The sequence below is a fragment of the Euwallacea similis genome, chromosome 27 (genome assembly GCF_039881205.1).
Source record: "Euwallacea similis isolate ESF13 chromosome 27, ESF131.1, whole genome shotgun sequence".
Classification (NCBI taxonomy): domain Eukaryota; kingdom Metazoa; phylum Arthropoda; class Insecta; order Coleoptera; family Curculionidae; genus Euwallacea; species Euwallacea similis.
The window spans coordinates 2,291,938-2,307,608 of NC_089635.1; the positions used below are offsets into that span (position 1 = coordinate 2,291,938).

At 33.4% G+C, this 15,671-nt stretch overlaps 1 protein-coding gene across 4 annotated transcripts in view; it reads right to left on the bottom strand.

The window, feature by feature from the left end:
• Nucleotides 1-2,209: 2,209 nt before the first annotated feature.
• Nucleotides 2,210-15,671, bottom strand: part of LOC136417243 (lachesin-like) — an 87,809-nt gene continuing 74,347 nt past the window's right edge. For 2 of the 4 annotated variants that reach the window (XM_066402833.1, XM_066402835.1), the window contains exons 8-10: nucleotides 13,863-13,931; nucleotides 5,597-5,761; nucleotides 2,210-3,470 (exon numbers count right to left, since the gene is read on the bottom strand). In XM_066402833.1, coding sequence (XP_066258930.1) covers nucleotides 3,388-3,470; nucleotides 5,597-5,761; nucleotides 13,863-13,931 — 317 coding nt within the window. In that variant the 3' untranslated portion in view covers nucleotides 2,210-3,387. Of the gene's footprint in view, nucleotides 3,471-4,894; nucleotides 5,036-5,596; nucleotides 5,762-13,862; nucleotides 13,932-15,671 lie in introns of those variants that run through there. The other 2 variants (XM_066402836.1, XM_066402837.1) reach the window with 2 other exon arrangements.

The window sequence follows — 15,671 nt, forward strand, 5'->3', positions numbered from 1 at the left end:
GTGAGGAATTTCTAGTCTTTTTTCTATTTTTATGGGCATCCGACAAGAACTTTCCCAATTTTCTAGCTGGTGATTTATATTATTAGGCTTCCAGCTAGCGCCTATGAGACAGCATTTTATGCTCTGTCGCCTAGCAACGACAATGCCTTTACAGTCCTGTCAAACCACACTTCACTTTAAAGAATCCACGTTAGTTGAGCAATAAATCTTTATTTCGACTGCATCTCCTTCAAATAGTATCCCAATGATTTGTGAAAGATATGCGATTTCTGTTTGCAGTGGGATTTGTCACCCTACGATTTTACGACAGGTTCATCTGGGCAGAGGGAAAAGTGCTTGTTTATGACTTCAAAGATGTAACCATATATATGCACATATATTCAGAGAGAGATATTTTACTGAGAGCTGACAAAGCTTTGTTATCTGGATAGGTAAATTTTATGGCTTTACTTACATTCTTTAAAGGAGATACAGTATCTTAGTTTATTTGTATTGCAACTATTTCACCCTCTTTGTCGTAAATATAGCAAAATGTGAAATTTAAATTTGGTGCGGATTCGAAACGATCCAGTGCAAATGTAACTCTCTAAAAATTCAGAATCAATTTCCGTGCAAAAAGATGCAAAACTAAATGATTTGTGATCCCCGGTATAATAATCCATAAAAGCATAGTATATAAAAGAGTTGATTGCACGCACTGAACCGAGTTACTCAATTTCGGACCGGATATTCGAGCAATTTTATTTCCTAGAGGGCTAATAGGACTCGGAAGCGAGCATTGAGTCATTTTCAGCTTTACGTGCATAAACCCTTCTGAACGTTATCCCTTTATTAACGTAGGTTTGACGTGATCCCGGAAAGTAAATAAAATGATCATTTTCAAATATTTGGAAAATTGGCATCGTTTAATCCCATCTTTGGGGTATATCAGGTTGTCGTCTACAGGGAATCGATTTCACTGCAATAACGTTACTTTACACTTGAACGGACAAATTTTACGTTGAAATTCCAATAAACCGATTTATTACTGTTTAGAGCACTGGATATCGACCGTCTCATTTTATTTTGTTTATCGCTTGAGTTTAATTAATCTAAACCTTGTGCTAGCGATAAGCTTTTTGGCACATTTATCCCTTTACTCATAATTTAAAATTGTGGTTAGTGTTTGTATAGCTTCAAGGAAAATGAGATAGTAAATATCAAATAGGTAATATCATTACGAATAAATTATTTATTTGTGATATTGAAATTTAGTTATTAAATTGAATTTACAATTATAACAATAATGTTTTTTAATGTTCTCAAAAACCATCATCAATAATGGTTTTGTATACATTTTTATACGCACTTTATAGATAGATCACCACCAAATCATTTTGATCTTATTGAAGAAATCGATACTGCAGAGAATTCAGCGAAATGGTTACAGTTTCCTGTAAAGTTCGAATCAGGCAAAGTGAATATAGACCCGAAAAGAAAATCCATAATGATATACTGGGTCGAGTTCAAGGAACTTTTAAATCAGGCCATTGAGTTCAACGAACAGCGGCTGCTCTCTTCAGAGGAATTAGACAATGAGGTTGACAGACTTAGTGAGACTATTAAACACTTCTTCCATGCATCGTGCCCAACTAGAAGGAAAGGTATTCATAGAGATCCATAGTTGAATGGCGACAAACGGGCTAACTTGCCAACTTCAGGGAAAATCAATTAAGAATAATAAAGAAACAAGAGCTTAAAGTTTTTCCTAGACACTCACTTCCCGGAAGAAAGAGCTGAAGCAACCCTTCTTGAAGTATTTGTATTATATTTCAATAAACTCTACATTAGAGAGCTCTATACAATACCTTTGATAACACCACGTATTTTGTGTTAGAAACCTTCCAAGAAACATGGAATAATCAATGGAACAGTTTAGTTCGATATCAGAACAATAGAGGGAGGGCCTTAAAAAATTCTGAAAGTTGTCTTTCCTGTACTCACATTGATTATGTATCTTCAGCTTTCGATCCATTGAAAATGATTTGGAAAGCAAGTTCATAGATGGCGAAAAAAGAAAGATACCTATGAGTATTAATAGATTTAAACTAAAGCAAAAAATATACTACATTATGCAATTCTTGCTCCATAACCAACACAATTATAATTGATTCGAATCGAATGGAAGTAAAACAACAATAGGATCATTTTGATGATATAAAAAAACAACTTTAAACATCTCACTTAATCATTTATTCTTCCAAGATAAATATTTTTACAATTATTTACAAAATATAATATTTTATACAGTACTTAAGACTTTCGTTGAATATTTTTGAGCAATAAATTAATACAATACCAAAAATATGTTAACACATTATAATCTACTACAACGAGCTAGGGGCAAAAGAACTCGTAGAATTAACGATAATTCTAACCATAACATAGAAAATCAGATATGTCGAGAGTTATGTCTGATATGTTAGAAAGCCTGCCATTTTGAAATCGTTCACTTTCGGAACTGATGGCCTACTTTGAAGCGATAGAATTTTTTTACATAATTTTATACATTATGATATGAAAACAGTTTGGTTGATATTGTTTATAGCATTGAAACAGTTTATCTTAGAGTAACTTAATACAAAAACCACAACACAACATGAAATATAAATAGGACTAGATGTAATGCGAGAGCCAAAGTAATCTAAACTTAACCGTAAAGCTGCATATAAATTCTACTAAACTTCATTTAGGTACTTTTGTAAGATTTTATTTACAATGATCTATATTCCTTAAAGCACTATGTCAATCAGCATACGTAATTCAATAAAACATGACACATCCCTAGTTCGTTCTCAACTAAACAGTTAGGCTTTCAACATTATAAAACACATATTAATATATAAGCATTTCCCTAGAGATCTATCTATGATATGAATAGGCTCAGTATACTTAAGCTACCTATGAGATAATATTAAAATTAAATATTTACATCAGCAAGTTTCATTCACTGAGTTAGCATTTAAGATTAGTCAGGAAAATGAGTAAGTTAATTAATGTAAATATATATTAATGTAAATAAAGTAACCGAAAACTATGCTGTAGTCAAGTGGAAAACAATCTTGAATAGGAAGACTCGTTCCAACCAAAGACAATTCGGTTTGAAAGCATATGGTTGAGAGAGGGAAGACTGTACTGTTCAATGATATAAATGTGATAAATGACAAGTGATAGGTAACGGTGTTTTTCTTATCTATAATATCTTAACATATCAGTCTAACAATTACGCATAACAAAAATTGTAATACCTTTGATTGTTTTGAAATTATGATGTCAAGCAGTTGGTAAAAAAAGGATGGAATAATAAAATAATTGAAGGCAAAAGTAAACATTGATTATCGAAAAGGTTTAAACAAGGCGCTGATAGAAAAAACAGTTCAGGATCACAGCTGCGAAATGGGGAAACGTCCATCTGGCCATGCTGACGCATCCTGAAACAAAAACATTATTTTTAAATCAGTTACTACGTTCAACGTTGATAGTTTAAATATTGGCGCTTCAGTGAATTGGTGCTAAGAGGCTGCCTGTGAAGTGTGATGGTTTAAAAACATCATAGAAATTCTCGGCAAACGAAAAGGTCTAATTAGAAAATTCTTGTCCCTCATTACTCTATGAAGTCATATAATTTTAAAGCAATGTGAAGTTTTCAGTTGCTAATTTTCAGATTAGGATGTCTCCATGCTGAGCGAATCCTTTTCATTCAAAATGATCATTTCGGTTGTTTAATTTAAAAAATATCTTTTGGAAAACCATGTGTAAGTAATATTTGATAAAACCCAAAAACATGTTTTCATATTCAATCCTTTGATAATCGTATTTCCTCCACTTGCTGCGGAAAATAAACACAATTTCAGCGCTCGTTTTCCTCCCCGAAGAAAAGTTCCAATGATTATTCCCCGTCACTTTATTTTGAACTATGGACATGTAATTTTCATGCATCATTTGTTCAATTCATTTTTTTGTAAATAAATATTTAGACTTCGTCCCAAATCTCCGCACCAATAGAAACTTTTGTGAGTATTGGCCCGATTTATTAGCACTGCAAATACGAGATTTGGGTTTCAGGGTTTCAATTTTTAATCGCGTTCGGTAAATATGCATGCATGAATTGAAAAATCAAATTGGCCCACTTTGTAATATTCAAGAATTGGTAAAAAGTCAGCAGTTAGTGTAAACAGAGAGATAAAATTTATTTTCTGTGATGGACAACCAAATTTTTTTCTCGGTAGTTTAACTATTTAAAGCCTGAACCAACATACTTTTGTTGAATAACTTAAAAAATAATAATTTCTGGTTCTTTAGGAAACACTAGACACACAAACATAACTAAAAAAATCAGTTGAATAGCGATTTTGTAAAATTGAAGTAGATACACTTTTCACTCCTTTAAATATTTTAATAAATTTTAAAAAACCGTAGTGTTTTTGCCATTGTAATAAATATGGGGGGCGAAGCCCTGTGAGTAGACTTTAATGACAACCTAGATATATCATTTAAAAGCAACTGGAAAAGTTAGAAACTGCAGTCAATGGAAAAAACAGTAGTAGTAGGAGTAGGAGAGGAGTATGTAGTAAAGGAAGAAGTAAAATAAGATGTTTAGTAATCTGCAGTGAAAAGGACGTTTCCGTTAAGAGAAAAACAGTCACAAAGGAGAAATCCGACAAAAAAGAAAGAATTTATTCTGTCACAGTTCAAACATATCTGGAAAATATTTTCAGTTGCATTTTGACTAGCCATAAAAGCCTTCTCAGTTTATCTTTCATAAATTTTAATGAAAAACTGTCTATTTTAGATATTTTCACTTCCATTTCATTTAGATTGCATTTAAGTGTATATTAAACCACGTTAATTTTTCCTTTGATTGACATTTGCTTGGCATAACTATATAGATGAATCTAAATAAGAACGCATTTGGTGCAGGTGTAATAGGGTAGCTTCTAATAAAAACATAGTCGATCCAGTTTCTTTGGAATAAAATATCCTCAAGAGTAGAGAACTGAAACAAAAGCATGCATATTTAAAGGATCAGGGATAAAATGTCAGATCGTGCAAATATCACGGCTCCAATCGATTTCTTCGAAATGGTGCAGAGAAATGCTTTTATAGTTTTTCTCTTGCAGGATTTTTATTGGGCCGTTTCAAATAATTTAGTAATAAATTTGTACCCGGTTTGGACCGTGATACTTCTTTTATGTATTATTCATTGGTTTAGACCGTCAAAATTGAGCTTAACGCCTTTAAGTTTTGCTATTTGGATGCGGCTGTCAAATTACACTGTTGTACAAAAGAATTCGATTTTCTAATGGAATGTTTAGCAGAAAGGTATTTTGCTCCATCGCGTTGTACAGTAGAGTAAACACTAGTTAAACATGTTTAGACGATTTATTATTTTATCCGCTGAAATAAATAGGATTGAATGAAGCGCAAAATTAAAACGATCCAATTAATATCTTCCATTTTAATGGAATAAAACATTTTTGGAACAGTTTTTAACAGTGTTTGCTTTAAAAATACCATCCAACTTAATTTACCAAAAAAAAATATTTATCAAACATACCAGATAATTGCGGGCTCGATGGCGTATGATATCCAGACCCATATTCATGCCTCACTTCGATCTTCTTCTGAGAAGAAACGTCATCATTTTCGAATGATGACGAAGTCATCTTACTCTTCTTTTTCTCCTCCTGAATAGCTTTACTGACATTCCTTTTGGACATACCTGCAGAAAAATTGCTAATTAGCTTTAAAGTCCCCTAACTAGATATTTTATCGACCAACCATGGACAACCTATGTCTGCAGTCGCAATTAATCTTCCCTAATAGCAAAATTGCCGCTATATTTCATTATTCACAATTTGTTCTACCTTAACTTGGCTAGCGAGCAATGACAATATATCTCAAAATTTCGACGTAAAAATTATCATGGTTTACCGTCATTGCACAAAAACTTCCTTGCTGTTTAATTAGAAATATCAAGGAAGGAAAGTTGTAGTGTATGTTCTGTACAGTTGTATAATCATTTGCATCTACTTACACTATAAATCTCTGTTTAAGAAGGCATGCACTTAATTTGTCTTGCAGAGGTGAGGGAGTTAAGAGTTTATGTTTACTTGCTTGTATGTGTATGAAATGGTGGTATTTACCAGTTTTTGATATACATACATTTATATATATATATTATTTATTATTATTAGTATTATGATATATTATTTATTATTATTATGTGTGTATGTGTGTATAAATCTATATATTTAAATATATATATAACATATAGGAGAAGTTTTTTTACAGCGGAGATAGCTGCGTATAATGATACCATGGAATCTAATTTGATATTGAGGTATTGCATTTTTAACGCGCTCTATGATACTGCATTATTCCATACCATTTTATCATAAAATAAAATATGATTCTCGTCGTTAAAATTTGTGTTCGTATATTTGAATTTCATATATCATGATCAATATAACATCATGTAGAGTACTACAAATAGGGCGCAACATTATATGTAAATGTAAAACAATAATTAACATATTAATCAGTGGGGTTCAATACCATTTGAATAATTCCATGGCAATATCGTAGCGGAGCTGCTGCGGCTTCTTTGCCCTTGTTTAATAATGAACATCTGTATTGCAGTAATATAATGGAAATCAGCTTTACCAGACAAAACTATGGTTGAAAATAAGGAGACAAATAATTATGAACAGTCCTTTTCGTGGATTAAAAATAGATCGGCAAAGAACGAGAACGTGGTATAATATATTTCCAGTTGCGGAAGGATGGAATTGGCATTGAGTTGGACAAGCTATTGTTCATTCGTTTAGTTTAATTCAATAACTGACATGAATTGCATTCCAAGTATTTACTAACTTCCAGGAGAAACAATTAAATTTCTGACGAGGCGGAAAACTGGTTGAAACGCTTGTGTTTTGCGTCGGATTGCTTCCTGGTAATTATATTTGGTTAAAACAATTAGCAAGTGCTTTTGATCGATGTTAATAAATACAGACAATAAATAAAGCAATTTAAGAATGTTATTCAATACTCTTTGCATAAAATCAGGTTGTTATCTAGTAATATTAACTGACGAGCGGGACTTCATTAGTTCGAAGAAATTTCATGGTAGAAAGCAATGACATTGCAAAATAATTGCTTATTATCCTCTGCCTGAAAATGAGCCTCGATTATTTATATTTAGAATGTTTATGCTGAAGCGAACACCAGATTTAATGCAGTGCCTCGCTAATACAGCGGTTTCCTATTAGTTCAAAAGCCATAATGGCAATGTGAGTGTACTTTCGAGAGGAGAGAGATATTAAAGCATAGATTATAATATTGTGTGACTTACATTTTAATGCATGTATTTCAAAATCCACCTAAAGTGTCTCAGAGAAGGGGAATTCAACAGGCAACAAACAATTATCTGTAGAAGTAATTGTCAGTTCATCAGGAATTCAATTGTTCTTTCTTGGAGTTAATAAACGACTGGAATGCAATTCGAGTCGGTTATTAAATTAATTTAAATTCTAAGAGAGGATCAAGCCGAATATTTGACAATTTATCTTTCGAAAGATCTTGGACTTTAAAATCTTACTCCGAAATCGGATGTGTATATTCCTCTTAGTATCTTCGCGTCCCTAGAAATAATAAGTACTACTCGAATGGACATGAATGATATATGAATAGCGCACGTCGTCCTGATCGACCTCGCAGGTAGGCTAAAATCAGGATCTAACATGAATCTGGTAAACATGGCAACCTGACAAATGTAATTCTTCTAAAGATCACTGATGTTTTTTATTTTTGCCTGAATGCTATTTTACCACCGTTAAAAATATTATTCAGAATCGTGTTTTATCCCCAATTTTCCCTTAATTGCGACTTTTATAATGATAATTTTTCATCATTTCTGTATTTATAGTACATATTTCCAATTGTCTGGAAGATAGTTGCAGTCCATGACATTATTCAAATATTTTATGAACGGAAAATAATGATTCACAAATGTTTAGATAAATTCAGCATTAGTATGAATGAATTTTACAAGGTGTAGTCAAAATAAATTCCATTAACATTATTCTATTCCTCCACACTATGCATATTTTATTAAAATACATTGTGTAAGGCATTGTTCCTCTCGTGGTTGAGACATTTGTTTTCCCTTAGATGATGCAAATAAGCCTGTAGTGGGGCTGTTAGTTTCTACTGTCAACTTGATATCCGCGATAATAAATTTTCCGAAATGCACCTGACATTTTCTTAGATCTGTAATGCGGAAAATGCGTAGCGTATACGGAGGAATAACATCAGCAGCTCATTCTGGAAGGGAAAATGAAATGTATTATTTCGCTACATTGTTTGTATGTGCTTATGTATTTGGATTCCGGTAGCAGCAGAATTCGCCTGTTAGCATCAAATTGTTTGAAATGTTGGAAGGAAACCAGTATTTCCGAAACTTATAAAGTAATAAAGGAACATTTTCCTTTTATCCGGCCTTATGCGAAAATAGCCGCCTGTTCATCCATTCTCTCACAAAAGTTGAACAAAGTTTAAACAGGAAAATCCTCTCCCCTAAAGGTCCGAAACATATTGAAATCGGTAACAGTGTTAAAAGTACCATTAAGTTACGCATTCCGACCTACAACTGACGTGGAAATTCCACGACAATAAGAAGCACTTTATTTAAATGTAACATGGTTGAAGTTTCGTCCCTTTTGCTGTAGAAAGCACCTGCTTTCCTTGGTAGCAAAATGAAACTGCAAAAGCGCAACTTTTATCGTATACGAAAATAGCCGTAGGGAAAATACCCTGTCCTGTGTCTTTGCTAAACTTTACCCATTATATCCGACGCGTATGCACAGAGAAGGACTCAAGACATGTCTTAATCTTACTCTATACTACGTATGCACCCTAATTAGAAAATATCATTTTAACGTTCTTGGTTAAATTCAATTCCCTATTTAGTCCATTGAGAATAAGGGAAAGAGCCAGCTTGTCGCAGGGTGGAATTGACAATACTTGCAGTATCTATTGTTCTCAAGTTTTAGTTAATTTAATTAATAACTGGAAGCATTCAGTTTCAGCTGCTTATTAGGTTCCGAAGGGAAACAATTGTGTTTCTAGTGGTCAGTTTCCTTCAGGAATTATTACCGTTTTAATCACGTTAATTATGCTTATATTGAAAACATTTAATGTTGAAGGAGGAACTATATTAAAAGTATAAAAGTTAATACGAAAAGTTGAGTCAGCTTATACTAGCACCGCTTGCATTCGATAGGAATAATATTTTTTACGCAAGTACACTCTACGAACACGTAATGGGAAATCATTTTTCTTTAAATAAAAGCTTTTAAAGTTTTAGATATTTTTTTCATATTTTCTTTAGAGTGCCAACAGTTCTTGAGATATTTTGAAATTGGAGTCGTAAAACAGAGAAAAAATGCTGACGTCACCTGACAGAAGGGAAATATTTTCCTTACTTTCCGATTCAAATATTGCTAAATATTTCTCCGAAAGGTGAGAATTGTGATATAACAAAATTACCAACAAAACAGGGTCATCCTCGTCACTGTTTGTGAGTTAAACCCGATAAAAGTATTAAAAGCTAAATTGCCCATTGCATTGCACTCTCGGAATAGACAGGACAATATAACAAATAACAGATTAAAACTAATTCTGGTACAATTCCCCGTAAATCGAAAAAAAAACAGAATGTAACAATTCATAGAATTTTCAGTTTAGATCTCTCTTCAAGAATTTCATATCATCTCTCGCCTTTATCAGTAGGTATTCGTTTATATGTTTATTATCCAGAAGCAAACTAACTGTACTACACAAGCAGTAAAAAAAGCTAAGAATGAAAATTGATTTCCTTTCGTGAATCATTAACAAAAAAGAAAATCAGAAAAATCGGAAGTTCTCCTGAAAAGTTAGAATTGTCCTTGTTCCATGAATGTGTGCTGGCATTTTCTAATGAAGTTCGATTAAATGTTATTCGAGTTTTCGACGTCAATTCTTTTATTTATAGAATTACTGTGATCGATTCTTTCTACCATTTCTAGAAGAACCCTTTAGTGGTAATTGATTTCTTTATCAAGTGCTCGAACGTTACTGAAATACATGTACTATCCTGTAGCTGATGTATCGTAAGTTAATGCACTATTTGCCTTTTGCAACCTGCAATCACTCTTGTGAGAGAAAAGTTTATTGTGAAGGAACTTAGCTGATTGACCAGAGACAGACTTCTTCGCATCCTGAACAAGACAGCCCTCGATTGGTTTAGCAATTCATCTATACTTTTCAGTCTAGAGATAAGGTCACCTGTAGTTTTGGGTGTTTTGGAGCAACTTAATTGAAGATGTTTTAGGAGAAAATTGGATAACCTGGCTCTAAATTCCTTTTATACACAGGAAAGGGAAACGCTTGAAGTTTAGAAAGGTATCCTGTGAAGACACAGCACTGAGGTTTATATTAGTGAAATGAGTTGCTGTGCTTGTGTATCATTATCCTTAATAGTTAAAAGATTATTAATTAACGGCATCTTGGAATATTAAATCAAAGTTTATTAATTAATTTAGAAACGTAGGAGTTATTTAGGACGATTTATTTGAGTTTGTTTAAGTTACGGTACACGATTGATGTGATATTTTCTTCACTCTTACTTTCAATGCCAATAGCAGATATATTTTCCTCCTTTGGCTACGGTTGAAATAGTAATTGAGGACCGAAATTAGTAAATTTGGATATCAGCCTAACTTTTTTGAGTGATCCCAATGTCCAAGGTGTTAAGAAAGGGCACTTACTCTTTCCTTAAATTTTCACTGTACATTGAATGTATTCATTGTAATTATTAAATGTATTGACCGTGAAAGAGCTTGGCGAGTAGGTACTGCTGTGATGATGTCATCTACATATTTCTTTAAGAAGGGAGGTTGAAGATCCAAATTGAATAAGCAGTCATAAAGTTGATCTTTCATAACCATTTGGGAGAGGTTTGAGAGGACGAGTAACTCTCATGGGAGAGTGCCAACCATCTGTTTATATTAAACCTACAGTAAATGGTGCATTGGGCTGAGGGGTAGAGATGAACTGCTAAAACAATCGGGGATTATGTATACAATCCTTTGTTCAGGCTAAGAGGGAGTGCACATAGGGGAAAGGACTAACTTTCTTCAGAACAGAGTTTCGCCCATAAGATTGATTGCAGGTTGCAAGAGGAAAACAGTGCATTAGCGCAACACACATTAAACACAAGACACCACACGGATTTCCGTGGCGTTCGAGTACTTGGCAAAGTAACTAGCTACCATAAAAAGCTTCTCCTAAAGATAGTAGAAATAGTCACTCATCCAAATTCAATAAATTAAAAAAACCGACGTCAAAGTAGCAATTATTTGAGCCTCATTACGGAATGCCAGCGTACACATTTAGGGAACAATGGCCACACTAACTTTTCAGGAGGTGACTCCCTATTTCCTGATTTTTTCTGTTAGTGGTTCACGAAATGAAATGAAATTTCGTTTTTTGTTGTTTTGCTGGTTGTATGGCGAGGTTAAATTGTTTCTGGAGAGTAAACATGTAAATCGATACCTACTGGTAAGATCCTAAAAAAAGTTTTAATATGTTCTTTATTTATGAGTGTTTTATGTGTTTTATGTTGTTCTATATATTCCGGGTGTGTGACGTAATATGTAATTTAACTTTTATCAATTTTAATGACCTCTATCTGCAAACAATGAAGTGGATGATTTTGTTTTTTGGTTAACGCATCGGTAATGTTGTCATGTCGCGACTCCCACCTTCAGAACAAGTACTTAGCAGTAAGTATCACATCCCCTTCACCCTGTTACTTCCCTTTAAATTACTTCTATATTGTAGTTCTGATAATGACCGAAACATTGCCGAAAGCTTGGTAACTTGGGAGTTGCCTTTAATCATTGCCCAGACTGATTACCCAAATATTCCTTCCCACGTTAATATAAAGTTTGGAGAAAGCTAATTATCTTAAAAAAGTTTGAAACGAACATTTATAAAATTTGGCATACGAGGGGTTCTAATTGTTCCCGACCTAATTAGCATGGTGCTGGAAGCTGTTGTCAAGCGTAACCTGCATACCGGAACTCTTGATCTTAGATAGCACTGGAACCGTTATATGTAAAATCAGATAAACTCCTATGATATTATTCGATTCTTGTTCTCTAACTCGATATTTCCTATGAAAGCAGCATTACTTTAATACGCCTTCTTTAAAGATTTTTGCTCACTTAAAATATATGTAAATCCAAAATAGGTTGGTACAGAAGAAGAAAGAAGATTTCAAAAAGACAGAATATTTTTCAGAGCGCACATCGTCCTGATTGAAGTCCAGAGAAAAATTTCTCGATCTTCAATTATATCCCCCACCTCAATCACCTCCCTAGTAGAACGTGTGGAGTTTTAAGATGCCTAGGACTTCTAGTATATTTCTCATACCATGCATCATCTTAATTGATACACAAACAGAGTAGAAAACTCTATAGAGATCTTAGTCATCCTGAGTAAGAGCGATATGGTACTAAATGGTAAGGAAGCCTACTAGTATTAGTGCGACTATAACAAAACTTAGAAATACATCCCGTGTTCCACTATTTTCCTAAAAATCAGAGTTTGCGATTATTTTGTGGCCCGTTTGTAGTCTTGTCTCTCATCTAAAATATTAGATTAGAAATAGTTGCTGAAAGTAGGGTACGTATTTACCATAGCTTTAACGTAATTATATGTAATCCAACAGAATAAGTAATGTAAATACCTGTAGAGAGCTTTAATTTCATTGCAATTAAAATCATTACTCAGGATCTCGTCTTATCCCCGATCAGTTCCTTATCCACAGTGTAAATAGAATGTATAACGGTGACAATATTCGGAACTTTTATGGCCAGGAATTTATGAATAACTTCACTTAAAAGGAAAATATACTTTCGGGTGCTTATTACAATAAATTAATTAATAAAGAGGAACAGCTAGCTAAATTAGGTGCCAACACCCCAGCCCTCAAATTCAAAACAGTACGATTAAAAATAATTGAAGGAGTCACAAACAAAGCTTAAAGCAGTCCACTGGCTGGCCCCTGTAGCAAGAAGATGGAAAGCATTTTAAATTAAACATGATCTCATTTACACGGAAACTGGCAAAGTTAAGTCGTTTAGATGTATTTCGCAGGGCGTATGCCCGCCGTGCCGTTTTCTGAATATGCAAAGATAAATACCTAACTAAGGGAAGCGGGCAATTTCGACACCATACAGCAATCTCAGGGTTGTATTAAGGGCTTTTGGATGGAATCTTATGTTTATTGGCTGGCAACGATGGATTAACTTTATTTATTACCTCCTCCCTATATTTCGCAGCTAGATTTCTATTTTATATTATACTAGAACTGGGAAAGTAAGGGGTGAGAGAGGTGAGAAAAATGAGACAAAAAGGTCTGTAAGGACTCGTTAAAATGCTCCAATTAAAAAGAAAATCCCTAGAACATCATTGACTTCGGAAATAAAAGAACTTGAAAAGTATTGTTATACCTTAAACAAAGTTACAGCTTTAAGAACTTGAGCTGAAAGTTAAAACTACGCCCCAAAGAATAATATATTTAACTTTGTAAGCAACAGTACATGTTTTCTTGAATGCGAAATACCCAAATAAATTGTCATGTTGTGCTTAAGATGGATTGGCTAAACTTGAGTCGTCTGGAGAATACCACTCAACGCTAAAAAGGAATTTTCTTAAATACACTCCGAAAGTGCTATTTTCATTAATCCCTTGAAAACCAAAACTTGTACACTTACTTTCCTTATCTCTGTGTAGTTGGCTCCTAACTTCTGTAGGCTTCGATATAGTCGTGGGCAAAGGTATTTCTGAAACAAAGCAATTTCCACTTCAATAGCTTCGTGAACTATAAATGAAAAGAATAAATAACTGAAAATAATGTGGCCTTTATGCATCTGCGAAACCCTCACGAGCTCTCCCGTTTTGATTAATAATAGATGACACTTCCACAAATACAAAAAGGTACACCTTGTTTTTTAATTTATAAGACATATCGAAAGGTCCTTACTTCGGAAAACGTCCGTCTCCATAAAATATAAATCGTGAAGTTTTTCCCTTTTTGCAAACTCTGAAACTTCCTAATATATGGTTAATCTGTTGAAGAAAGTTTTTCAGTGAATATTGATAACTGATCGTAAAAGTTCCCTGCCTGAAATGAACAGCTTTGGATCTGGGTTTAGGAAGAAACTAGTTAGGAAATGTTTTTTCATTAATAAGGCTTTTGTTTTAGTTTCGATATTACAGAGGATAATAGTCGTTGACAGTAAAATTTTATGTATAATTATGCTTTGATTGATTTTCGAATTCTGATTAGTTCAGTAATGGTTTTGTTTGATACACAATTATGCCGGATGAAAATAACATAGGAAACATAACATTTTTAACCCCAATTCGTCAGTAATCAGAAACCGACATGAAAGAGACATCAACTCAAGCCAAATGAATAGCAAAAAACCAGAGTAGCGACCGTGTAACATCGACACATAGCAACCTTGAATAAATCTGCTTTCCTACTGAAGGACAATTTTAAACTGCAAAAAGAAGAACAGCTATTCGTGTGATTAGACCGAATCTCTAATTTGCCTACGTCTGTTAGGTTTTGTTCCTATAGGACCAATTACTAACCATTGATTGAAACTGCAGCTTTCCCGTTCTAAGCCAAGTTGAGAATTTAATTTAACCTAAAATCCAAACAAACAATTTAAATTTAAAAGGACTCATTACATGCAACTTCACCACGTGTAGTAGAGAAACACAACTCAAAGAAAATTAACAACTCATTACTCTAGCTTCAGCCGGGATATCCATAAAGAGGGAAAACGATCGGGATAAGGTTCTTTGTCACTTCAACGCTTTCAGCATCATAATCCAAATAAATTCTCTTCCACAAGCACGTGTAAAATCCTCAAAAAAACAATGTGTCTGTGCCTTCTGGTTGTGGAATTTTGATTAATCCTCTCAGGGTGACTGATCGCTGCCATAGCCGATTCACCTATATTTCAATTTTGTTTCGGAAGGAGAGAAAACGACCAGACAAATTACGTATTTGTTAGGGTTGTAGGGGTATTTTATTTACCATGAGAACTGTACATAAGGGAGTTTTTACAGAGATATATTATAATCGAAGGGAAAAAAATTGTTTCGTTTGTACACATATATGATTGTTTATTTTTAGATATCGGTTTTATTACTTTTTTCTTCTCTTATCGATAATTCTTGAAAATTGTATATCTACATTTGAATAATATACAGCGTTTGTAAAAAGTATTGCAACACGTTTATAACTTTGATAAACCAGATATTTTTAAAAAATGCTTAAACATTTTATTTAAAAAAAGGCATTGAATGCATTATTTTCAATGTTAAAAGTTTTCACCCCTATTCAGCTACCCCTACTAAATTTTTATGTTCAAATGAAAAGGTACCCATTGTAGTACATCAAAGGAAAGGTAATTCAATAAAGGATGCAACCGTATACTCAAAACTAAAATTGAATCTACAGTTTCCTTAAAAAATAAAATTATTAGATACCAAATAAAGTAACTCGC